General features: G+C 43.7%; 1 protein-coding gene across 2 annotated transcripts in view; it reads left to right on the top strand.

Annotated features, from left to right (window-relative positions):
• The window catches only part of EXOC4 (exocyst complex component 4), a 576,720-nt gene that overhangs the window by 539,987 nt on the left and 8,924 nt on the right, over positions 1-27,809 (top strand). For both annotated transcript variants that reach the window (XM_074952890.1, XM_074952899.1), the window contains exon 17: positions 562-721. In XM_074952890.1, coding sequence (XP_074808991.1) covers positions 562-721 — 160 coding nt within the window. The remainder of the gene's footprint in view (positions 1-561; positions 722-27,809) is intronic.

Consider the following 27,809-nt stretch of genomic DNA (forward strand, 5'->3'; position numbering starts at 1 on the left):
AGGCAGAATTCAGGGCAGGGCAGCTCACTCTTCTCCGGCGAAATTTGCTTTGCTGGGAGGACAGCGCATTAAAAAAAAAACCAACTTGATTTTATTAGTAGATTAAGCTGCTGTGATGCAGTAGATATGTGGAGTAGTAGAAATGGTCAGTGACAAGATGCTATAAACACTTCTGATGTTCTATTCGAGAGGAGCTGAACAGAAATTAGCCTAGGTCTGTTTATAAACCACCAGTGCCCATTTGAAGGTCCTGAAATATCTGTGGCTATGAAAATTTCACAGATAGTGGATACTTCTGCTCCTCATGCCATTTTTTTTGGTGTGTTCAATTTTTTTATGAATCAAGAACCTTTGGCGGGAAGTCACCTCAAAACACACTGAGGGTGGTGGTAAAGGCCAACTTCAGAAACACCTTAGGAACGTGAGCAGCAGCATCTATTACAGATATGTTTTAAGAGTAGGCACCTGTTTAAATGGTTTGTGTGGCTGGTGACTAGAAAGCAATCTCTTGCTAAACATTTTCTTCCTCTTTGCAATTCTTTGGCTTATCTCCCCTCCCAGGCTTGGGCCACTTGATTTCCTGTATTCTCATCAATGGCGCCCAGTACTTCAAGCGCATCAGTGAATCTGGTATCAAGAAAATGTGTAGAAACATCTTCATCCTCCAGCAGAACCTGACCAACATCACCATGTCGCGCGAGGCCGACCTGGACTTTGCAAGGTGTGTTGGAAACCATGCCCCTTGTTTGTTAATGCTGTGACAACAGAAGTAGCCTTAAAAGGTTAAACCATCAATTGTGTAGGTGACTGAATAAGCTGATCAATGGAGTAAAACCCTAGAACTGTTTGAAATGCCATCCACTTCTCCCTCCGCTATTCAGCAGACTCAGCAGAGAATGATTCAATGGAATGAAAGTCCCTTTGAGCTTATCTTCCACCAAATTAGTTACATTACAGTTGCTACATGCTATGAGTTTGCTGAAGGTTGATACCTGTAGTGCCCCCTTGAAAATGTACGGCTAGGTGGCAAGATCAGAGTCCCAGAATGCTCTCTCCCTTTACAGCTCTTGGTGGGGTGGGGGTAGGGGGATGCAGGAGAAAGGCAACATCCACTGTACATGTTGTTTGTCCCTATTTAACTGCTTCACTTATTGTCCTCCATGCTAGTCTCTGTGCTACTGCTCAGAAGACATTCCATTAAAATCAAAAGAACATCACGCTGCTGCTAATGCTTCTGGCAGCTCTGCAGGTGCGTTCTGGCAAGCTTGCCATAGCTGCTTGTCATAGCAAGCAGTTGTGAAAGAGACAGCTCATTGTCTTGACAAAAATATTCCCACTCGCCCAGAAAAGGTCACACATTGGGATTTAATGGGACACTTGTCCCTGAGGTGAAGAAGAATCTTGTATTCATTTGAAACCTAAGAGGGAATTTTAGGTAGGCAGACTATTTGGAAACTGGAATTTGACCATTAAACTGAGGTTAATGCCCTACTCCTGTTCAAATAGCTTGAGCTGTTTAATAACCCAGTGATAAAAATCTATGTTTAGCATAAAGTAAAAAGTTGACCTCTGCAGAAGTCAAGAGGCAACAGGAGTTGACAGGTATTCATTAAAGCTCCATAAGGCATACAAAAGGTACAACAAAGTCATATCCCTATTTTATAGATGTGAAAAGTGAGGCTGAGAGATTAAATGACTTGCCCAGGGCCACAGAATGGAGATGGTGTCAGAGCTGGAGCTGGATCCTAAGATTTCCTGGCTCCCAGTCCTGTGCTTAGACTTATAGACCATGCCTCTCTAAAGAGAGAAAGTTTGGCTTTTCAGTCCTTTTACAATGTACCTCCAGCTCCCAGGTGCTGAGAATTCAAATAGACATTTCACAAAAAGCAGATGGAGCATGTTAACAAAAGCAAATGTTAAAACGCACACGAAGAAGTGGATTGGCTTTGCAAATGGATATAAGAACAGAACTGGTGTTTCAGATCTGTTGGCTCACTGAGGCTGGTAGTGACCATTTCAATAATAGGCAGCTGAGTACACATGAAATATTCATAGGGAAGAGTTTGGGGGGCTAGAAATCTAAAAGCACGGGTGGGTGCAAGGCAAAAAAAATTGTCCAAGGCTAGAACAATCCACAAATAATGGCAAGTGGATTTTGTCATGTTTTGGCCATCTCTCTCAGAGACTGAATTAGGTTGAAAATCTGACTCACTCAGATTAAGGTATGACTGAGTGCTTCATTTATTTGGGCGCTCATTTGGGGTATGGTGTCATTACTGTATTAGTCTATTCCTAATAACACTGACGTGGGGGAGTTCTGAATGCTGAGGCCTGAGGAGGGAGAGAGATCCATCACTAATTCTCTGAGGAATACAATTCCCAAATTCAATCATCCGTTTTAAATGATTTTTTTTAGTTGAAATGTTAAGTAAATTAGTCCAGGCTTTTGGCAGGCAGAGCAAGGCTTGAAGATGTGTTAATGGTAACTGGAATCCAAATAATGAAACGTTGACCAAGCCCCAGTGGAGGTTGGCATCCTTGGGCCATCAGCTGTTTGCAGAGGCATTTGAGGCACTAGTTGAATAGCGATGGAGTTGTGCCTTTCAATGCCGCACTGTGTGTCACTTGGGAAGGGCTAGAATCGAAAATGTTAGTTCCTCCCTTAGTACAAGTTCAAGAGCATTTTTGACAGCTCAGATGGCTGTATTGTTTCTTTCTTTCTTTTGGAGCAGATTTCTGTGATATGCTACATCCCTTTGAGTTTCAAATTACTATGGAATCCAGGTACCTGGATCTCCACTATTTGAACCTCCCTTGCTAATGACATCCCTGTTCCATTGACACCTGCTGATCTGAATTTGCAATTATCCAAACACATTTAGTGCTGGCCCAATTAGTGGTCCAGCAATCAAATCCTCCTGTAAATATAAAATATGCATAACAATACCAAAAGAGCAAATAGTAACAGTGACAGTGATCCTATAGCACCTCTCATACTAGGATTTCAAAGCACTCTGCAAAGGTAGGCAAATATCATTTCCTCCGTTTTATAAATGGGGAAACTGAGTCACTGAGAGGTTTTTGTCACCCACCTTGTCAGTATTAGAGCCACCCCAGAAGTCCCTGATTCCCAGTCCCATCTGCTAACTAGTAACGCTGCTATTGGGGAAAATGACCTGTGACTGTAGGATGTGACTGAGTATTCCTAAACCACATTTAATCCAGTTTGTGAAACATTGCAACCCCTGTATTTCTGTAGAACCAGCCTTGAAGAAAAATAATCCATAGTTCATTCCTATTAGATGGGGGGGGGAGGGGAAATTGTGACTAGTGCATATGTTACATATTTCAAATAGTTCTGTATTTCGTGAATCAATAGAGATGGAGGAAGAGCTGAATTGTTTCCAACAGAAAAAACTCAGGTGTATTCCAGTTTTCATGAGACTATTTATTGTACAAGGTCTTTGTCATTCACATTCAGATTTGGACGGCTGATGTTTCCCCGGCTAGGCATTCAGTACTGATATTAGCTCCCTCGCTCGCCCTGTCGTTACTTGTCTGCCCATTAGAGCTTGAAGTCTAGAGTTCAATATACAGACAAATACTATTTAAAGTTAATATGCTGCTCTCTTCACATTATGTTTTAAATTTGGAACAAGACAGCTGGTTAGGCTGTAAATTTATTCTATAAATTAACACATCCGAGCTCTGGTGTGTTGTGTTTTACAGTGGAGGCTGGTGCCACCTGAGAAAGGGCTGGGGAACCTAGCATATTTGTGTTCTCTGAGTGTTGGTCCTTTTTTCTTCTTTACATTCCTCAAGGGTTTGTACAGAGCACTGAAGAGCATTGCTTACCCTGCCTAGTCTGGAGTGGCTCCCTTTGGAAGTTTATTAGCAACCTAAAGCAGAATAAACCTCCATAAGGAAGTGTGAGTGGGAAGCCCTTTCTTCTATGAAGTTAAAGCCATGCAGAATATTCTCACTGAAACCTGAATCCACATAATACTCACCTGGTTCTGGTGAGACTTTGCAATTTCAACCACATTTATTAAAACGTTTGTGAACCTGCAGTTCACATCAGAATCCTGTGAAATTCACTGCTTTGTGGGGTTTTAATATGATGCAGGAGATTTCATTTCAAATGAGTTTTACTTGGAGGTTTTGGGTTCGCCCTCTGCTCCAAGTTACGTCAGGGAGGGGAAGAGGAACTCTGAGCAAAAGCACACCAAGGGGAATGTTGGCATGTCATAGAGAGCTCTATCAGCGATGGTCTTAGGTATACTTGGTCTTGCCTCAGCACCTGCGGAAGGACTGGGTGACCTCTGGAGATCCCTTCCTGTCCTACATTTCTTAGATTCTATGATTCTGTGTTTCCCTGCAAAAAGTGAAACTGCCAACTTTCATACTGCTTTAGAAATAATTGTATCCAGTCACATAAGAGGAGGTGTAAATGATGCAGATAACTGACTGCAGTATTTGTGCATTTCTCTGTTTTACAAAAGCTATAAAGATCGGTTTTCTAAAGTTCATATTAATATTTTCAGGGATTTGGGCAGAGATTGCCTTTTTATTACATACGTCTAGTGTCTGGCACATTAGGGCCCTGATCGCTGATTGGAGCCTCTGGGTGCTACCAAAATACAAATGAATAATAAGGGTTTTCCTCCTACAGTAATTCTTTATTTAAAAAGGACGTGTGCTGCAAAATTTAGATCTGGGACTGTATTTCAAAGGATCCAAAGTTCTGAAACTTTCAGATCCGGGGTTTCGGTTTGTGCCATTGTAGAAATCAAAGACTAGCTGTGAAATGTGTATGTGAATTCAGGTCTGAAACGCATGTGCCCATGCGCACACGCACATCTTCCAAGGTGTCCAGATCTCCATTTCTGGTTCAGACATGTCTTTAAATAAAATGTTCTTCCACTGTTAGAGGGTTTAATCAATGGAAGACTTATTCTTCTGCCATCCTGCTGTTCTCTCATTCTGATGCAGAGGGTGATGGTAATACTGCCTTCTTCCAGGAAGTTAATTGAGTTGGGCGTGAGAGAGTGATGGAAAATGTTAAATTTCTTAAAACAGCATGTAATTTTGACCTCTCTGGCATCAGGTGGATTGAGAGTTGCTACTGTTCGCTATTAGGTCTGAAAGGCTAGTTTGCGCTGGAAGATAATTGCAGATTAACTAGAGGGAATAAGGATATTATCAGACTTCCTTACATCAGTAGAACTCCTATGAAATGAGCAAACTGTCTTTGAATCAGATGTAATCTTGTTTCTCCAACCTGAGCCAGGAGGCCAGCTGAATGGTTAATGCGCTACACAGCCATGCCTAGGGCACACGTTTGGCTTCAGATTGGTCTCTCTCTGCCCCTTCCACCTTCACACAGTTTAGCTGGTGCTGGGAGCACTAGTTAATCAGGTCCATCTGTTTTTTGCCCAGCATTGATCACTCTGGCCAGTTCTTTTCCAGTATAATAGGGATTTGACAGGAGGTAATCTTTTCCTCCTCTGGAAAGGAGAGAGGCACAACACACATGGCTTACAGTGGGAGCGTAGGGATTACTCTAAGTATTTAGAGGACTCTGTGGGGTGAGAGAAGATATTAAGTTGGCATCTAAAAATAAAACTCCGTGTTAAAGGAGAGTAATAATGACTAATTGGCCAGGAGACAAACACATGCATAGTAAATCTTTTGTGGTGAAGCAGGGGAACCTTTTCTAATGTGGGGCCTAATTTACAAGAGATGAAAGGCAACGGGTCCTGCAGACTCTTGGAGATCCTGTTCCTGCTACTTTAGAAACTGCGCTCTTGGATTTAAAGGCATCTTTCTAAGAGATGTGGAGTGTATGTTTCCATTGCAGTCAAACCCAGACTGTCCTAGAGAAAGCCCAATGAAAAGGGTATCAGAACAAGCTATCAGCATTCCAGACATTGTTCACAGATTGGCCATGAATAGGCCCTTGCAGTGTAGTTCACATGCATATAATCAGCACCATCTGTATGTACGCAAGGACCATCTTGAATTTTTATCCTTCAGGAAGGATAAAGACCTTTACTTCTGCTTCGCAGTGAAATGCAGCTGCTGTTGCTGCTCCTGTCATTGTACGTCTCTGCAGGTGGCCATCCAGCTACTTGCTGTTTACTCATAATGATGTTCCAACATACATGTAGTTGCTGGTATATGTATATTCTAAGGGGTAATTCCTGTCCCACCACCCACTCAGCCAGAGAATGTCCTGTCTGCAGTGGATTCAGAGACAAGATAACGGCTGCAGTCATGTTGGCTTAGAAGTAGTGAGGACACCCCGATGGTTTGTAGGAAATCACTAATGTCCCAAGAAAATTAAATGCATACTCCCAGAATCAAACCTACAAATCTCTTTTCCCAGACATCACCAGGCTAGGCTGTATTTTCCTAAGAGGCTAGCTACACTGCTGTTTTCAAGCCACTCACGCTGAGTATTAGCTGCTTTTGACTCCCACAGAGCATTGCCCTCGGACCAAGGGAAGCTGACCACCATTCACCTTTCAAAAAGGCTCCCTTTGTCATTTGTTTGATCTGTTGTTAAATCGGGCAAAAATTGGCGCTTAACATTTTTAAAGTTGCTCTGGGCAGGCCCTGGTTAATCATTCCAGAGCATGCATTTTCTTTTAAACTGATATTGTTTCTAAAAATTGTCGTGGATAAATAGCATCCTCTGTGACATATAGACAGAGGTGGTAGGATAGTCACACAGGATGCAGGCCTGCTTGTGTTGAAATAATTGTCAGTGGGAGCAGGATCAGACTCAGTAATGGGATTTCTGAGAGGCTTTAATTCCTCACTGCAATGCCATTTAGGTTGCTGGGTTCCAAGAGCCCCTTTTATTCTGGGATTATTTGGTTGGAGATATTTTGTTTGGCTGTGTAGGAAGCCAGAGTCTGATCTGCATGTGGCCATCAGACCACTAGGAATTAGCAGTAACATGCTGCCATCTACTGGAGTTATCCAGTGGGAATTGGACAGCAAGAGTGCTTTAGACTGAGGTTCCTCAGAAATCTTTGTGCTGCTGAAATGTGATCCTCCCAAAGCTACTGAGTCTGGGTTTGATTGCTACTGCTACACTGGGTAAATATATTATTTATCTTTCTGTTTTTGTTCTTTTTCTCTTAATAAATATATAATCAAGCACATTTGATGCCTGTGAATCTAAGAGGCTGTGGAAATAGCTAGAGACAGGCATTGTTCGGGAAGCTACTCTGCAAGTTCTAACTGAACACAATTCTGAGGATGAGCTTCAATTCCGACCTGCACCCGGTGTACCTTAATGTCAACCTGCAGCAAAAAGCCCTAGCCTGGAGCCTTACGCAACTTTGGTGGGGCTAGCTCTCTCCTGTGGTGGTTTTGTGATACTCACTAGAGCTCCCCCAGACTCCCACTTCACTTGTAACTGGAACGGGATAAAAACGTGCAGGTCAAAAGGGAAATATTATCATGGCTCCTGATTCAGTGGGGATGTGTGTTTGGGGACTTCAGTCTAACAAGAGGATGCTGCCTGAGTGGGCATGCCTGGGCACCCAGTGCTATATCAGATGGTGTGCCACCAAGCCTGACCACAGGAGAGATGTAAAACCAGAGTGGGCAAACCCCTCGAAAGTATATTATAGGTAGCTGGATGTGAGCAGGGCAAGGACTGGTTGAACTAATAATCTTTTTTCCGTTTCTGATTTCTGTGATCCTAACACAATGTACAATGCACACTCAAGTCCTGTTTTTTCCAGGGCCTCCCTACATGGGAGCCTCTTCTGCCATACTTAGGCAGGGGAGAGCTGGATGGGTGACGCTAGACAGTCTGCATTGGACACAGTGGCAGGGGAGTAATGGAGCAGGGTATGTCCGTGACCAATCCCCCATCAGGCACTGGTTGTAATATGCAACGTGGAAGAGCATTTACCATGCTGATGGGCACAGTGTAAGAACCTGAATAAGCAGAATAGCTGAAGCCTTGCCTCTGGATCAGATACAGCTGCAGTGCATTTCCTCAGTTGATGGGAGACATGCCTGCTCCTCCAGGTCGGGATTCTAGGGGTCCCTGTTCTGGCAGTGCCCTCTACCTTCCACCTCCCCAAGAACCGTCACAGATTCCCAAATGTTCAATCACTCTGCCTTGGCTAAAGTCGTTAAAAATGGGGCGGCCATATATGTTTTGATGTGTAGGAAAGTAGCTTTCAGCGGCTGACAATGAAACCGAGTGGCAGTTCAAGGGTTAAGTGCACTCCGCAAGGTGCATTCACAAGATTCCCATTTGTGGATGACCTGTTCTCATACCCAAGCCGTGGACTGGGCCATAAAGGCTTCATTCTGCCCTCAGCTATCTATAGGAGTTAAAGATGTACAGCACCTTGCAGAACTGAGCCCTACTGGAGTTACTCTGCAAAGGAACCAGAAGCAGAATCGACTGTAAGGAAAGCTCTCCCAGGCTGAAAGTCCCCTATCTGGAGCCTGGGAAAGATGTGTTATCTCCATGCTTGTGAAGTCAGACCAATATTGTGTGCTTATGGAGCATTGCCCCAGATTTGCTTTTGCTCATTTTAATTAAAAAGTTGTTTTATTTTTCAATTAAGAATTTGGCTTCAAAAATATTTCCTTTTCCTTTCTTTGTCTCTTGTTTTTTCCCCTCTGTAGTTTTCATTGAGCTCTGATCTCAGCACAGCTTTAAATTAGCTGTAATTAGTAGTTTCACTGCATTAACCAAATATCCTAACTGCAGAGGATTAAAAACCACTCCTCCACTTGATTGCTTTTCCCATTTGTGTTGGGTAATCAGAGAATGGGCTTTCCCCCTCGTGTTTCTTTACTGGCCATCTCACATGACACAGGTGCAGTGGGGGAACTAGGGACAGTTGCTTTCATAAGAACGGCCATACTGGGTCAGACCAAAGGTCCATCTAGCCCAGTATCCTGTCTTCCGTCAGTGGCCAGTGCCAGGTGCCCCAGAGGGAATGAACAGAACAGGTAATCATCAAGTGATCCATTCCCTGTCACCCATTCCCAACTTCTGGCAAAAATAGCCATTGATGGATCTGTGCGTGTGTAGGAACACACTGGAATGCATACCCCATTGGGTCATATGGTCCAATTTATTATGTCCAGAAGTTCTCAGTGCTTCAGAGGAAAGGCTACAAACCAACACACATCCCTCAGTGCACATAGCTAACTGTGCAGAACTATAGCACAGGGCAAATTTGTACCCTGCCCCAGCTGCTGATCATCTTATGCCCTATGAAATATGAAAGTTGAGGAGTGAGATTTTCACTCAGTTAATGTGACTGCAATTTATATTCTTATTCACACGATGGAGAGGTTTAAAAATACATAATTTTCTCAGGTTCCTTTAGTTGTCAAGTAACACCTACTGGTGAACAGCTGAAATGTTAGTATCTGGTGAAAGGCACTCATTATTTGCTGTGTTCAGAAAACTGCATCAGAAACTCTTACTGTGTATTTGCATGCCAGTAACACTTAGAGGGCACCAATCAAAGATCAAGGCGCATTGTGATACATGCTATACCGATACGTAATAAAAATCCAGTCCCTGCTCCAGAAAGCTCACAATCTAGGTTATGACAAGATGTAACAGGTGGATAAGACAACCATCAAGATGTGGGAAGACAAGATGAGAAAGCAAGCAAGTCACTGCACAGTAAATGTAGTACTCTCAGCTCACCACCTGCCTGTTTGTTCTCCCTCAGGACTGAGGCTTTGTACACACTACAGCTTAGGTTGGTACAAGTTATGTCGCTCAGGGGTGTAAATAAGCCACCCCCCTGAGCGATGTAAGTTACACCGACCTACCCACCGATGTGAACAGAGCTATGTCAGCAGGAGAGCTTCTCCTGCAGACATAGCTCCTCCGCTCGCGGGGCATGGAGTAATTAATCCGACAGGAGAGCTCTCTCCTGTCGGCTTAGAGTGTACACTCGCAGCACGATAGTGGCGCAGCTGTAAACTCTGTAGTGTAGCCATAGCCTCAGTCCTGGGAAGTTTTGTTTCTGAGTTTGCATCAGATGCATCAGAAAAATATCTCACCTGGTGCTGATTTTCCGTGTTTAGAAATTCAAAAACACCAGAAGTTCTAAAGCAAAGAATCTGACTCTTGGGGGAGGATATTTCTGATGTTTGTCCTTAAGTAATTTTTCTGAAATGTGAGCACTTGAATATAAGGGCTGGCTGAAAGGGACTTAGTCACGGGTTAACAATAACGTGTAGCTCCCTTTCCTCTCTTCTTTGTTGTCTCTCCTGATTACAAGCCCCTGGAGAAAGGGGTTTTTATGCTGCTGTTATTATTGTTTTACTGTAGGTGTCCAGAGGGCATAAGGCACTTCACTGACAAACAGAACATATGTGGTTCCTGGCGCCCCAAAGAACTTACAGTTTAAGGCCCCAGTCCAACAAAGCACATAAGCAGGTGCTTCACTTTAAACACATGAGTAGTGCCAGTGAATCATTGAAATCAACGGGACTATACTTGAGCTGGGTTGGGGCCTAACTGTACCCATGACACAGAAAGCAAAGGCAGTAAAGAGTGGAGAAGATAAGAACTAGACAGATAGAAATAAGGCAAGGAGAGTAATGTGTCGAAAGAGGGGGAGATTCTGGAACAAACTGATAAAGAGCAATAAGTCACTGGGACACAGGTAAGATCTAAGAGCTCTGAAGGGACTTGAGAATAAAGTGGGTGAGCTGAGTTAGGCTGGAGCAAATCCATCAAGCGTTTTAAAAACCAAATGGATTCATTCTGAATTGATTCTGAGTGAAGTGGGGAGGCCAGCGGTGTTTTCTGGGGCACTTGCTAACATATCTGCATATGACTGAGATAGTAGGCAGTATAATAATGTACATTCTGCAGAGCTGGTGCTTAAGGATGCCTTGAGAAGGGAGTTGCATGCAGAGGTACGAAATAGCTAAAAGCATGCTGCGATGCTTCCCGGGAGCACCAGGGCTGTGAAGCATCTCGCTACCGCCTGCCTTGAGCATGAGGAAGCCTTGTTTGTGCCTGGCATGGGTCAGCTCCCCAACTCCAGTGGCCATAAGCCCTCCCCTCTAGTCCTGTGGAGGCCCTGCTCTCTCTCTGCAGGTTAGTGAATGGCACACTCAAGCCTCCAAGCATCTCCCTGGAGCATGCAGCCCCTGGTCCACTGGACACTTGCAATATTCACAGATTCACTGCTTCCAAAGAAACAGCACATCCAAGCTCACCAGTCCACCTCAGATCACTGCTCCACTTAACACACAGCATGTCGATATGGTGATAGCAAAATCAGGTATCTGTGTATTTAACAAAGCATAAAGATGCAAGTGGTAACAAGTAGAAACCTCAAAGACAAATGGTCACATATAAAAAAAATCATAACATGCATTCTAGAGCTTAGACTTAATTAACAAGATACTCTCATGTAATCTCATGTAATCATGTAAACTGAGAGCGAACGTGTATCCCACCAGGGAATACCTAGGGCGTGGCAAAAACAATCACAACGTACAGTGCAGGCATTGTAATGCCTCATATGAATCACTTTCTCATGTTCTGGGACAATGTCCAGCAGTTCAAGGTGCACGTATCCACAGACATAACAAGTTATGCGTAATACTCACACGAGAAGCCCGTAAACTTAAGTGGACAATTTATCAAGAACCACATCTGCACACTGCCAATAAGGAACTACGAAAACCAGACCTTGTTTTTGTCAAAGATGGAACAGCCCTGGTGGTCGATGTCACCGTACGCTTTGAATACAAAGACCAAACTTTCTCTGATGCGGCGGCTGAGAAAGTCCAACACTATGCATCTCTGACAGATGAAGTCAGAAAACTAACTGGAGCCACTAAGGTCAAGTACTTTGGCTTCCCTCTCGGCACGAGAGGAAAATGGCCCAAAATCAACGAGCAAGTCCTCTCAGCCCTTGGTATGTCAGAGTACACACAAGGAAGAGCTGCTAAACTGTTCAGCCGTAGAGCTCTCCTGTAATTCCTTGGCCTACCAACAACTCTTGTGTTTTCCACGCTGCGAGTTTTGTTTAGGTTGACTGGCTTGGATTCTTTCTGCATTTCGTACCACGGGGTGGGTCCGTCTCTTATGGTGGGAGAGGCCTGATTTGGTGCCAAATTGTTTGGCACAAACCTCACAAGCGCAGTCACCAGCTGGTTCCTGTGATGTCAGCCCCTTGTATTTAGGGATGTAACATAGGATGCTGTGTGCTTTAGGATCGATCTTATTACACAAAGAACATTGGAATTCAACATCCTTCCCTCCGTGGTGACGTTTAAGATGTACATGCAGAGCAGTTGGTTTCCCTACATGATCCCCGCAAAGGGGACATGCTGGGTTATCGTTGGGTAATCTCACCAGAACCTTTCCCTGCACCCTAGTCTTGCATTCTCCTTCTGTCACCGCGACAGTGGATGTCTTGGCAGAAACACTGATGGTATCGTTTCTATCGTCTGCCAGTGTTTCAGAGCCAATGTGATATATGCCATCATGTGCCAGCAATGCCCCTCTGCCATGTACATTGGCCAAACTGGACAGTCTCTACATAAAAGAATAAATGGACAGAAATCAGACGTCAAGAATTATAACTTTCAAAAACCAGTCGGAGAACACTTCAATCTCTTTGGTCACTCGATTACAGACCTAAAAGTGGCAATACTTCAACAAAAAAACTTCAAAAACAGACTCCAACGAGAGACTGCTGAATTGGAATTAATTTGCAAACTAGATACAGTTAACTTAGGCTTGAATAAAGACTGGGAGTGGATGTGTCATTACACAAAGTAAAACTATTTCCCCATGTTTATTTCGCCCCCACCCCCTGCTGTTCCTCAGACGTTCTTAACTGCTGGAAATGGCCCACCTTGATTATCACTACAAAAGGTTTCCCCCCGCAGTCTCCTGCTGGTAATAGCTCACCTCACCTGATCACTCTCGTTACAGTGTGTATGATAACACCCATTGTTTCATGTTCTCTGTGTATATAAATCTCCCCACTGTATTTTCTAAATGCATCCGATGAAGTGAGCTGTAGCTCACGAAAGCTTATGCTCAAATAAATTTGTTAGTCTCTAAGGTGCCACAAGTCCTCCTTTTCTTCTCATGTCTCGTAGAGTATTGCTTACCCAAAAGCCTTGTACTCTACAGCCAGGCTGGCAGTGAGCCTTCTTTTGTGAGACAAGCACAATATCAGTTTGCCTCCTAAGTCAAGGGATCAGTGTGTCGCTTTACACTCCACGTTATACCAGAACAATCCTTATACATAAACAGGACACCCCCTCCCACTGGGTGTTTGTTCCTGTAGATTTCCTCTCTTGTACATTTCACTATATCTCAGCCCTCACCTGGCTCAGTATGCAAACGATGCAGGCATTGTGAGGCATGCAATACACAAGCGGCCAGCCAGGGAGATACATGGCTGAGGTATGTCACCTCCTGGCCACCTGTCTTAATTCCAAGACCTTAAGAACACAATTTTTATTATAGATCCATAACTCCTTAAATGTTATCTGTACATACATTTCTCAGTGATAATGATGACCAGTGGGTTATGGGCTCTTGGTAGAGACCTCACGTGCCACCCTTCGGTGAACTGTTATGTATATTTCTTACCCAGGGGATCCCCATAAAACCCTATGCACCTCCTATGCCCTCTGCCAGTTGGCAACAGGAGCTCCCTGGATCACACATGACCAGTGACACCCAGCGAAATGGAAAGATGACAAATTTCCAACTGAGGAAAAGGCAGTACTTTTCTTACACAGTTCATAATTAACCTGTGGGATCTGACTGCCACCAGATATTAATGAGGCTACAAGTTTAGCAGAGTTGAAAAACAAAATGAGACATTATATAAGGAGGAAAAATATCCAAAGTTAAAACAGATAGACCAAGACAAGGGGGGTTGGTCCAATAAAAGATATTACCCCACCCACCTTATCTATCTCATATCCTGGGAGTGACCCAGCTACAACATTGCAAACAATAGCTAGAACTTAACACTAGCTGTCCGGACTTTAGGAAGTATTTCCCCTATGGGCAATTTAATCCATAATTGTCCTTCGTGAGGTCTTATACCTTCTTCTGAAGCAGCCAGTACTGGCCACTGATAGAGACAGGATGCTGTATTAGCTAGACTTGTGGATTGATCTGGTCTGGTAATGCCTGAACATACTGCACCATATGTAATCATACAGTATTATAACGTTCACATATAACTATTCAAAAAGCAAAACAATCGTCTTAAAATATCCATCTAGCATCTCACTGCTGCTGCACCTTCTCTCTCTCTAGCCATGCTGAAGTTTTCCTATTGACTCAAAGGTTGTATTTAGATTAGCCATTTCAGTTTTTCCTGGAGGCACTTTTAATCTTTGCGCTATGACCTTTAAAGGTATAGGTTTTCGTGGCCTCAGTAATGATTTTTATTGCCTGAATATGGATGTTTGGTTTCCTCCAAGTAAACAGTTGAATTCCATTTTCCTAAGCTGGAAATGGACTAAAGAAAAACGAAGGGGGGCTTCATTGACTTTCCTTACCTGGCACTCAGCATTGTGGCTGGGGGGGGAGGGGAATCAATGGGATGAACTTTTCAACAGGCAAAAAAACTGCTTTCACTCTCCCAGAGAAAATAAGGCCAAGGAAGGTGCTGAATGAATATTTATTGGTTTGGTTTGGTTTTTTGGGTTTGGTTTTAGACTCGGTGCTGAAGCACTTTTATCAACTGCATTGACAGCTTCATGATATATCCTCCTAGAAATCAAATTACAAGCAAGTTCCTCATTTCTCTCTTAAGCGACCGTCTTTTCTTGATACCCGTTTTTAACAATATTTTTCAATGTGGATGAAAAATACCAAGTAATTACTTCATGTTCCTGAGTCCTTCATTTGTATCTGGAAGTGTGGGTACGTGTCTGTCTATTTCAGTCCCTTTTTCTATCCTGCTGCACTTTGAATGTTAATTAAAAGGCAAGCATTACTTTCTTTTTAAAACTTTTGTTTTGGAATTGCTATGTTCAATGACTTTCCAGGGGCCATGTAAGAATACACAGCTGGTGTTTATTTACTTGTATGACTGAGGTTACTTTGAGACTAGGGTCTCAGTTTGAGATTGTTGACAGTACCACTGGAGTCCGAGAGGTCATTCTACAGTATTTTGCAAAGTCTGTAGTGTGTAGGGGTGTGGAATATCGATTGATCACACAGACCAGGTTTTGAGAGCATGCACTCTAAAATGAGTGCACACAGGTCCTGATTTGCACCTGCAAAGTAGTATTGACATATGCAAACCATTTGATAATAGAGTCCCAAATGGTCCAGGTTTTCATAGCAGAAACATCAGGCTATTGTCTGATCAGGCAGAAAGTCTTCTGTTTAATGGGGGCTCGCTGGCTCTCTCTGAAAACCCTGCAGTGGTGGTGTTGCTTGTTTTACTGCACTGGATTCAGTGCCAGTCTGCAGCTTCCACTGTCAGTCCTTCGCCTCAGTTAGGCCTGGGGCTTTGATGCTGTTATGGAATTGAAGGGTCACCTCTTTGCCAACCTACTCATTTTTGTACCCCTTCTCTACAACAGGTTCTCTTACTGTCTGCCACAAACCCTCTCCATATTCCTTACTTGTTCCCCCAAACCTGGGGATCACTCCCCTGAAACAAAGGCAGAAAGGCTATTGGCTGACATTCCCCACCAGCAACGCTTTCCCCAGCACATTTACTGAGAGTCTCCAGCCCATGCTTGTAGAATGTGAAAACACTCGTGCAGTACTGAGCTGGGAATTGTTCTGCCCCAGTACTAGCTCCTGAACCGTGGCTGCTTAGAAAGCTGTCGGAATAAAAGTGCTTCACGTTCCAAAGCACTAACGGTATTGTCAGCTTCTGTCAGCAGACTCACATTGACGTCTCCAGTGTTGGTGGGTGAGGCATGCCTCTTGGGGCACCACGCAGCGCACCCCCCAAAGGAATGGAACAGTTGGGGTGTCCGTGATGTTGTGTGTCAGGCTGTAGTTAAGCAGTGCATGTCCCATCTAGACCTCCAGGACCAATAACATAGATGTAATAACTCTTCATGGAGGCCAGTAGGCTAGATTCAGAGGGTTAGCTTGCAGATTCCTATAAAATAGGAAATCCCAGTGACCCTGTGAACCAGTGAACTTTCTGCTCTCAGCCATAAAGATGGTTTTAAGGTTCTTTTCTTTAACTCTTCCATCAGAGAGTCTTGTCTGCCTCCATCCCAGATCCTGCAGAGCTCTCTCTACCACCCTACTGCCAAGCCTCTGAGCTTCCACAGTTCCCTGGTGGCTAAATGGCCAGGTCAGAAGCTATTTTCAAACCTGTGGGAAGCTGGTTGATGCTGAAGCCCGTCTCACATCTCTGAGGCACTGCCAGTCCAGATCCTGGGTGATCACAGGAAGGAACTGTCATAGTTGATGGCAGTGAAATGACATCTGGGAGCATGAGGTACCCAGGAAAGATTTTTGTTTATTTGTTTCTAACCCTGGGTAAGGTCCAGAAAGATGGGGGAGGAGGCCTGGATCTCAACGTTTTTCTTAGCCCAAGACAGAATGGCAGATTTTCAGGCAGACACTCAAGAATAAGCCCCCGTTTTTGTTGTGGCATCAGAAGCAAATCAGATGCACAGCCCAGTTAAATACTGCTCGGATCATGGCAAGATGAGCTGGGAGGAAAATGCAAGCGGGAACCTAACAGCCCTCTTACATATCCTTCCTTGGATCGCCCTCTTCCAGGTGACTGGTGCCAGCACAGTGGTTTTTCCCAGCCAGTGGTGTTCTTCTGTGTTCAGCAGGACACTGAAATGTGTTGGCTCAGTGGGAGGCTTTATCCTCTGAGAAACGAGTCCAGGATGCCACCCACCTGGAATGTGAGTGAGTTTTCCCAGGCCCTGCCATATGCCATCTTGCCAGTACCTGCTAGTCAGTGACACTTTAAAATACACATAATGGTTTTATTATTTTAAGTGAATTTAATGCTGGGGAAAGGTGCTGATTGAAACACTGGAGACCTGAGTGTGTTTATAAAGAGAACAGGTACAACATGCCTCAACCCTGACCCAGCAAGACCACCTGTCTTCCGCAAATCTCTCTTCCATGCGGCTAAAGGATACTGAAATAATCTTGGGGCTTGTGCAACATCACGACATTTACGTCATAATGCAGGACAAATAATTAACATTGACCTAAGGTGTCCTGAATCAGTCTAAGAGTGCTACTCAACCCCTGTGGGTGACCATACAGTACAGGCCCCGGGTGATTGGTCATAGGGCCCAGTCATCCTCTTTGGAGTAATAAAGATGCATCAGGTGAAAGGATGATCCATATATCATTCCAAACCAAGGAAGTATAAACTTGCACCCTTTTGTCCCATCCTTAGGTGCCAGTCACACAGGGTGATCCATTTGAGGAAAAGACAGCTTTCACCTCCCTCCTCTAGAAGGCCTTTTATTTATGATTCTTGGAGACCCAGAGCATAACAGGCTGCCCATAATAACAACAGGTTCAGATATGAACGATCTCGATGATCCAAAGCATAGAGATCATAGCAGCCATGGCAACAGCTGAAGCAGTAGGCAAACAATACAAGCATGGAAGATGAATGGACAGTAGTAATAATCCAGCTCTGTCCAGTCCTCCTGCCACAAGGAAGTTGAGCCCATAAAATGGACCCTTATGCTGTGAGTGGAGAGAAAGCAGATGATCACAGGGCTCGTGGAAGGACACAGAAACACCAGGTAGGGAAGAAAGGAGGAATATTCTGAGCCTCCCATTTCCAAGGGTTTACGAGTAAATTTCACACATGGAGTAGTGTCCATTAGCAAAGCAAAGGTACCATCCATTTTCCGAGTTAAAGGAAATGTAGTATTTCTCCTTTCCTCCCACCATACAGGCAGCTCTTCTGAGGGTTACCTGGGAAGGGCAGTTGCTTCTTGTTGCTTGGCTTCTGCAGCTACTACAAGGGACTGCCACTCTGTTTCCACAGTGACTGGGGACTATTTCTTTTCCTGCAAATGGGAAGCTCGATGTTCTCAATTCAAGAAGCAAACAGTGTGGCCAAAAAAGGGCATGTAATACTTATGCCTGAAAACATCCCTCTGGGGACCAGTAGGGCAGGGGAAGAATCAGAGAGCTGATAGCAAAGGTTAGCACGTTATAGAGAAGTGTGAGGGAGAAACTGACAGGAACCCTGTTAGCATGGGACCTACATATTCATGTTGACTATAGAGAGATTGTCTCTGAGGTTTCGGTAGCCCTGTGGGAGGACAGTGATGTGTTTTTGTAACCTTGGATGTGACAGCAGCACCTCCAGACAGAAGCATACACAGGGCAGTACAGTGTATTTTTTTAAGTTTTCAAGGTGATTGCTATCCAGGGAGAATGTGGGGGAGGGGGAATGTATTTTGTAAAAACCAAGTTCTTCGTTAACAATAGGAACTCCAGAGGGCCAGCAAATAGCAATCAAGCAGAATCTGTAGAATTGACTCTTTGTCTGGATTGATTTTACTCACTCTTTACCTTCTAGCACTCGGAGATGCCTGCTGTCCTGGGGAGGGGTCTGCCTAGGAGTGAAGGGAGGGGAAGTGGCTGGAAAGAGGAGAACCATTTAAGCTCAGCTAGGGTGGCTTGCGCGGTGATGGGGGAAGCATAAACGTTACATCCCCTTGAGAAATGTCTGATTAGGAAGAGAGCCTGGAGAAATACAGGGATGGGAAACAAACAAGGAACTCTCCAGATTGCCTGTTACATTTCCTGTAGCACCCAAGTAATGTAACAGAGGCAGCCTTGATGCCAGATGCTGATTTCACACTGAGATAGCACCATTGACTTAAATGGAGCTGCCCCTGGTTTACATTGGTGTAACTGGGATCAGAAGCAGGCCCCAGGACTCCAGCAAGGGAATGAACTTTCAGGGTCATCCCACTTTGAATGGGTCAAGAGACAGACTCCCCTGGAAGCTCTCTTTTCAAATGTGGGGTCCCTATCTGGGCACTCAGCTGATCTACGTAGACTCATCAATTATCTAGTTTACCTCCTGAGCCGCGACTCCAAACATAGCATTTAGGAAACTTCTTTATGCGCCCATGATTGAAAATGATGCCCTCCCTGTGCTAACTCTCGCCTGCAAGGAAATTCCACTTACGCACGCAGGTGTCAGCGATCCGCAAACAAAGGTGTTAGAGGAGGGACAGGTTTTTGAAAAGAAAAATTGACACAAGACAAAAAGAATCATGGAGGGGAAAAAACCTCAGTATGTGAAGAACAACTGTCTGGACATTTGTCTACAAATTGTTTCAAAAAGTAAATATTAGATTGTCAGCCTGAAGTGTAACTCCATTGCTTTGTTTCAGGCTGCAAATGGAAGCAATTAGAAAAAATGTCCTGCTCCTTTCAGTGTCGGCTGTTTCTTTCTACCACAAACCCCCACAGATAGGAGGGAATGCACTCAAGTGCTTTAGTAGTGGATTGGTTTACCCCGTCAGTCAGATCTCATTAGAAACTGCAATGCTTCATGCCCAGTAATCTGCTAGAATGTGGCAGATATTTGTGCTGTGTAATATGTTTGAGGGTCACCACTCATCACTTTTCTATGCCATTAAAGCACATATTTCGCAGATGTCTCTCCTTTAATTAAATTAAGGCGAGGAGATGAGCTCTTTACGGGCCAATGCGGCGGCATTATGGCGGCAGAAATAGGAAGGCACAAAAGCAGGCGGGGGCAGCCGATGTGGAGAGGTGTGAAGTACTGGTGTTAGCCCCAGCGTGGGGGATAGGTGGAGCGGTGGCTGGTTCTAGACAGGTTAGGCGAGAGGAGCAGACTGCTCCAGAGAACATGTCTGGTGTGGCAGCGGCAGAAGGGCAAGTTCTGGCAGCAGGGGGAGAGAGAGGGAAGCTAAGCCCAGGCCATAAATGGCAGAGCAGAGAGAATAGCTGCCACTAATGAGAGGGAAGTCATTTTATGTGGCGTACTGTAATCTCAGTTAGAGCAAAGGGCTGAGAGTCACAGGTTCTAGTCCCAGATCTGCTGTGGACTCACGGAGCGATCTTGGGCAGGGTCTTTCTAACGCACTGTGTCTCTTTTTCATGCTGTAAAACAAGGATAATAGAACTGCAATAAATTAATATGTGGCCACCAAGGGCTTCAGTTCTGTCACTGTGTTGCCCAATGAGGCTATTTGGAGCTTTATGGTAACCTCAGGGATGGAACCCAGGTCCTCTTGCTCCATAACGACAGGACTCTACCATCTGAGTTAAAGGACATTTTCCATTAGCAGTTAGCTGTATAGTACAAGGGACACACCATAAACAATTCTGATTCCATCTAGCAGAGAGTAGCAGCATGTGCATGTATAGTGAGTTCATTATAGTATTTTCCTACTTGATAGGTGTGATCTGTAGGCTGTAAATCCAAAGTACTATAGTCGATTATATCTTTCCTGTATCCAAAACCAAATCTGAGTTCTTTGGCGAAAGAGCAAAGACTTTTATTTAGTATTTCAAATGCTAAGAGTTTTAATTCTCAGAAAAGGTTCAGCCCGCTTTTGGATGGTGAAGTGTGATTCTGAGGAATTAGGGTCGCTAAGTATGTGTTTTAATAAAAAGTGGCACATCTTGGTTTTGTTGGCTCACGTGTAAACTAGGAAACAGTTAAGTGGATTCAATGATCCCTGCAATACTGAAAGTGACTGGCTCCTGGGTACAGTACAGCACCAACCTAGTGGGAGATGCAGGCCAGGCGACTCCTATGTGTCCAGTATGGATCCTCCGGTGAAGCAGATATTGACAATTCTGACTAAGATGCAGGAAACATGGAGTTAAGGAGGTGAATTATTGATTCAACGCAAGTATTAACATATCTGGCAGATGGAGACTGTCTGAGAAAATTTTGCAGAGTGGCATCTGCAACATGCCTGATTGGCATTCCTGAACTTTCACATATCAGATGTAGAATTTCAACACACAAACTCTGATGTGGCAATTAAATTCGTCCCATTATGATCCTGTGCTCTTTAGCCAAGAAAAAAGTGTGAATTCAGGTAGATATTTAAAACCTTAAGTCTTGGTTTTTAAGAGCAGTTTTAAAATAATTATATCGAAATTGCTGTGTTTGAACATACATGTATGATGTTGATTTATAAGAATGATATATTCTTTTCAGGAAACAATCTCCAGCATGTAATTTCTTATTCAGACATTATTGTAGGCTACAAAGCTTGCCTAGAATTGAAAAATTTTTATTCCAGATCTGAGATCAAATATATCATGGATATAAAATTCAAATGAGATATCATAGCACATAAAGGCATTACATTTGAAGCTAAAGTAAGTTCCTTGTGAGTGTATTTAAGATATGTATCAGATACAAGGTCAGGCTTGAGAAAGCCCTGGTTGGGATGATTTAGTTGGGGATTGGTCCTGCTTTGAGCAGGGGGTTCGATTAGATGACCTCCTGAGGTCCCTTCCAACCCTGATATTCTATAATTCTATACAAAATTATGCCCCCCACACACACAAAAAGAGAGAGAAGAGGAAAAGAGGTGCAAATAGTGATTAAGCTGTGTGCTATCATGGAAAACAGCTCACTACTTATTGAAGGAAAGGTAGTTGTAAAAGATACCCTTGGTAATGCAATATGGTACCATGTGATTCTTCGGTTTCTTGTTCAAATCCAGCGCAGGTTGGTAAATAACTACGTTTTTACGATCTGTTCATTGTTCAGTGGCTTATGTGAATTTGGTTGGCAAGTCAGAATCCACTTCCTAGTGACCAAGTGGCCACATCACAAAAGCCACCAGCAAAATTGGCATTGCATCTCAGCAAAGAGGCAAAGGATCAAGTCTACTATGGAGAGTGACCCCCAAGGTGAATGAAGAGGAAGGTTCAGAAGGGGCAGTTTCAGGTGCTGATAACATGTCCTTTTCTAGAATCAGGAGTACCTTTTTCTTTCTGGAAGCTTGAAATGTGAAGCCACTCTGCATCTTCTGCTGTTGTTTCAGCTGGAAATCTGACTGGGGACTGTGTTATGAAATAAGTAACCTGCTTCTCGAGCTCTCCATCCTGAATATATACCCACGTCCTCTTATGTTCTTCTGAGACAGCATCATACTATACACAAAACTTACCAGACAGATGCAAACATCCATGGTTTTTCTCATGGTTGGATCCATGAACAACCAGGGCTGGACAGTGTTCTTGTTTTCTTCATCCAAGAACCCTCTAGTGTTTCACTGCTCTCTCCCTTGCTAGTAGCGTTTTAGGTGCCCCCAGTCCCATCCCACCATTCATCTATCCCCAGAGAGAGGGACAGAGCACTCAATCCCCTTCTCTGCTGGTGTTAATTGTGCTTCACTGATGGGCCAGTCAGTGATACTTAGGATGCTTCATTGTAGTCTTGACTTCGATAGTCCTCTGTCCCATGTCCAGCAAGCAAGAACTTGCAGACCATCCCAAAAGCCCCCAGAATCTTCAGGGCTCACACAACGTGATGATGATGAACCTTGATGTCACCAAAAAGACATTACATCATCTTATGTGAGGCAATAGCTTTGCCCTTGAAGCAAAGAATCTAAAAAGTGGTGACCCAGTGGAAGTTGCCACATGTCCAGTTGGCAAAAGACCACATTCTGATTTTGGTGTGTCACTGCCCATAAAAGTCCAGTTACCAGCATTGGCAGCCACTAAAGTAGGCAAGCCAAGAGAATTCATGAGTGAAATCAGAGCATAAGCTGGTCCTTTTCAAGAACATGGAATTTAGGCAATTGGTCAGTTATATTGAGTTTAAAAGGTTTTTGGAAGCATCAGCTCCTGACTGCTGCCAGAGCAGGATGTTGGATTAGAAGGACCCAATATCTGATACAGCCTTTCCCACGTTGCCACGTATTTTGCTTTGATTATAAATGAATGACGTGATCCCATAAGATGTGCCCTTCACACACCAATAATATTAATGTCTATTTCCATTAAACACTTGCAAATGCGCACCACTACGCCTCCCCTTGATTACAGCATCAGGCTTTTCTGTGCAGTTCTGAACCAGTTGATTGTAAATATGGCAGGATTTTAGCCACAGTAATTGTCATTCCCAAGGGGTAGCTAGAATTGTATTAGTTTTTTTGCTGACTGGAGCAGTTTTTGCAGTACTTTCCTTCGAACTGCTGACTCTCCTCTTCGGGGCTGCATTCATTTCCAAGTCTCCCCTCGTTTACACATGAGGCAGGGGGAAAAATTGCTTCATATTCTTTATAAACTGGCATACGGTTTAGGTAATATTTTACCATATGCAGTAAAAATGCAAATGTGCATGGTTTATTTGCAAATGCAGGCATTAATAACTGATATTTAAACAAGTCAGATGAGCACTTTTACTGATATATTCAAAAAGATTTTTTCCCAATCATTTGCACACTCAGAATCAATTTGAGTACAACATGTAAATTGAATTGAATTTTTTTTAAATAAAGTTGCACTTATCTGCTTGAACCATTAAATTTACTATTTAATATGTACTTTCCAGCTCACTTGGCTAGAATTTCATTGCTCTTTATCTGTATAAATTTAATTAGCCTTGATATCATCAGTGTATTATAGAACTAATTAAAGATTTAGATAAGTGCTGAGGGTGCTTATTTAATACCCTATAAAGTTGCATTTGGAGAGTGAGAATTTCTGTTCTTCGCTTCATTTTGCTAGTCAATGTGAAGCCACCAGGAGTGTCATAGACATTGTTTATGAGCAATCATTTAACAGGTTTGAATGGTCTTTTTTGATGCCTTAATATGGATTCAGAAGTTTAGTTTTAGGCTTCTTTAAAAAAAACTCTTAGGCAAAATTGCTTGGCCCCCAGGTTAGAGTCCTGGAGTCTGTCCCCAAAGGGAGGCTCAAGTACAGATCTGGGTGATGGGACATCAGTGCTCTATTCTCATCTCTGCCACTGTTTCTTTTTCTTTGGACAAGTCACTTAAACTCTCTGTGTCTTAGTTCCCCCATTTGTAAAAGGAGCTCACACTACCCCCACTTCACTGGAGGGGGTTGTAAACCTTAATTCATAAAAGTTTGGTGAGCTTGGCATAAGTTTATGGAGGGGATGGTATGATGAGATTGCCTACAATGGCATATGGCCCATCCGCGACCGCTATTAGCAAATATCTCCAGCGGTCGGTGATGGGCCACTAGATGGGGAGGGCTCTGAGTTACTATAAAGAATTCTTTCCCAGGTGTCTGGCTGGTGGATCTTGCCCACGTGCTCAGGGTGTAACTGTTTGCCATCTTTGGGGCCAGGAAGGAATTTGCCCCCAGGTCAGACTGGCAGAGACCCTGGGGGTTTTTTCCACCCTCCTCTTCAGAGTGGGGCACAGGTCACTTGCTGATGCTGGATTCTCTGTAACTTGAAGTCTTTAACTCAAGATTTCAGGAGTTCGGTAACTCAGCCAAAGGTTAGGGGTCTATTAGAAGAGTGAGGTTCTGTGGCCTGTGATTTGCAGAGGTCAGACTAGATGATCATGATGCTCCTTTCTGGCCATAAAGTCTAAAGAGCCTATAACATGTTTTGATTTTCAGAGGAGTGCAAAGTAGCATTATTTTATAAATTCTCTGTTATTTCTTCCTTTCAAGTTATATTTCCTTTAACACACCATTTCACTTCTTGAAAATTTCCATCATTATTCCCCTAAGTGAAATTGTTTATATACTTTATTCTTGTTTTACTTCAGGAAGGCATTGGTGATAGTATTCTTCATTTTCTGTCCTGAATTGCTACATAGTCTTGCACTGCCCTGTTACAGAGCTGCTGTCTTTCTTTCCTCTGACAAGAGGCTGCATGTCAGTAGCATGTGAAGTGATCAATTGTACGGTTGCAAAGTTCTTTTGAAATGAAGGATCATTATGAGGATCGCTATCATTGTCTGAACAGGCCCAAAAGAATGTAAATCGGATTAAGTTAAACAAAGAACATTTTAAAAGGATTATGAGGAATAGTGGGACCATGACTGGACATAGCACGTAGAGAATACAGTGTAGGAAGTGATCCTGCACATCTGGTAGAATGGACTCTGTGATGTACAGTAGTAAGTGTTCCATTTCTAATTGCTTTTATGCTCTCATGAGCTCCCAGTGGGAAAGAAGGACCAGGAACTCACCTTTGTAGGCTCCTACTTGCTTTAAAACAAACATAATTGGAAAGCATGCAAAAATCACAGTTGTCTTTGTAAAGAGTGGGAATGTCTGAGAAATACTGGATTCCATGGGCTCCCCTTTGCCCAGTGTATCAAGTTTAAAAGTCCTGCCTTTGCATTCAGGGCCCTGCACAATGCTGCAGCAGCCAACGTTTTAGACCTCATCTCTCTCCTGCCCCCACTGCTCCACTAATGACACCCACCTTTAACCTGTTAGATTTCCTCTCCCGCCCCTATCTCTTGTGCTCCCTACAGATAATGTCCCCACGATCCCTGTTCGCCAATCCATCACCCTCTTGTCTCCCCATTCAAATCACTCCCCAAACCACCACCTTCCATATGGCCAACAAGAAATGATCTAGAAACAAAAGACTGGAAAGGACCTCCTGGTTCATCTAGTCCAGTCCCGTTATCACAGGCAGCCACGTCACATCCTATTCATCAGCTTATCAAGCGCCAACTTAAAACCAACAGTTGGTTGTTTGCCCCCTACTACTCCTATTGCGAGGCTGTTCCAGCACATTACTCCTTAGATAGTTAGAACCCTTCTTCTAATTTCCAGCCTAAATTTATTCATGGCCAATATATATTCATTTGTTCTTGTGCCAGTACTGTCCTTTAGTTTCAGGAGTTAAAGGACACATATATACATATGCTCTTACTCGTTCACTCACACGCTCTCTGAATATATAACTTACTGGCACCACCAAGATCTTGCACGTACTTACACTAAGTGACTGATTACTGCAACCTTTCACTTTCTTCATCTTGACCGCCTATTGTTTGTTATTCTCACTTGTGGTTAACTCCTCAAGAGAGGTCATTTTACTTGCTTTGTACAGCACCCAGCATGTTTGTGGGTATGCACAAAAAAAGGGGAGGATATAATGGGAAGAACACTTCCTATATTTGCTAAGCCAGCATTCAGAGCTGAATTTGTAGCTGCGGAATCCATACCTCACTGCCTTGCGTTGTTACAGAATTGGCATCTATGTAAAAACATGAATAATAAAAGTGATGTTCCTTATTCTAAAATAACACAGCAGAAATCAGAAGGTCTTTCTCTTAAGATGAGAGCAAATCATTCTTAAGAAAATCGTGATTGAATTTTGAATTCACCTGACCATCCTCTGAAAAACTTTTCTATGTGCAGGTCCCGGGTTATAGGTTAACATTAGCATTTAAATGGAGAGTCGTATTAATAGCTCTCAAAGGAGCTTGTCTCATCATGATTGCCTTTTCAGAAAAAAAAAATTTTTAAGTGAGAAACCCTCTTTTTTTTCTTTCCTCCAAAAAAGAGAGTTCAAGAGACGATCATTTTGACAAAGAGGTTTTTATGTCTAATAAACGTGCTCAGAACTGCAGCGTTGTTAAATGGGTTCAGTACTGGGGATCTGGACGTTTTGTTTTGAAACCATCATTTTGAAAACACAACCCTCTTTTCTGGTCTTTGGCTTCTTTTGTTCCGTCTCTTCAGATTTGTTCTCAGCGTGTCTTCATTTGATCCCAGCATCGTGTCCGACACGGATATCAATATCTCCCATTTGTTGTTAGTACAGAAGGGAGTCACTTACAGCAATAGTTCTTCATGGGCCAGATCCAAAGCCTACTGAAATCAATAGAAAGAGTCCCATTGACTTCACTGGGCATCGGATCCAGCTCCACGTGCTCTAAAGACCAAGACATAGTGTTTATCCTCTTACCCTAAATCCTACCATAAGAATTTTAGGACACACCAGAGAATTCAGAAACTTTGGGCCCAATGCCCCAGCCCTGACAGGTGAACAGGCCTTAAATAAATGGCCCGGGGCTTTCCATGAGATGAGTTAGGGACCACTCACACGAGCAAGGGTGGCAGGACTGAGCCTTGTGTTTTCCAAATAAGTTTCATGTCATAAAGACAAGGCTGGTTCCGCTGCCTGTATTACCAGCTGTTGAAGCGCTTCCCCCGGGTCGTCCTTTGAACCATCATTGAAGTTCTGAGACATTCCATCACTTCCCTTCCCCCATCCCCCCCCTAAGCCTCTGTATTACTGCCACCAATCTGCTGGGTGAACATAGACAGAGAGGGCTGGTCCTGAGGCATCTGTCACCCTCTCCGGCTTCTCCCATTCTAAAGAGCAAAAGGAAGGGAGTGAATTAGTTGTTTCCTTCCTCTCCTAAGGAGGTAATTGCTTTTACTGTCACCTGACATCAGGAGTAATCCATTCTAAGAACTTGTAAAAGATGTACAGATATAAGGTCTGCCATACCAGGTCAAGCCAATGAGCCATCAAACCAGGTCCACGTCCCCAGGTGATCAGTTGTGCAAACAGGAAGGTTGAATTTCTTCCTGACCCTGCAGCGATCAACTCCCACCAGTGCTAAAGCCACGTTGCCAGTAGCCTGGAGGGGCCCGCTCTGAGAATGCATCAGTCCTGCTCCTGCACTGAGGGGGACATGAGCAGAATGGGATAAAGCTGGAGTGGGGATATGCTCCTCTCCATAGTGGTTGCACGCTTGGCTTACCACCTGAAGCGTGAGCTTTGATTACCTGTATCTCAGCATGCGTAACTGCCACAGACTCTTCGTATTGGCTGTAACATCATCCAGTCCTTTCCAGATCT

This window comes from Natator depressus, chromosome 1 (genome assembly GCF_965152275.1).
Source record: "Natator depressus isolate rNatDep1 chromosome 1, rNatDep2.hap1, whole genome shotgun sequence".
Classification (NCBI taxonomy): domain Eukaryota; kingdom Metazoa; phylum Chordata; order Testudines; family Cheloniidae; genus Natator; species Natator depressus.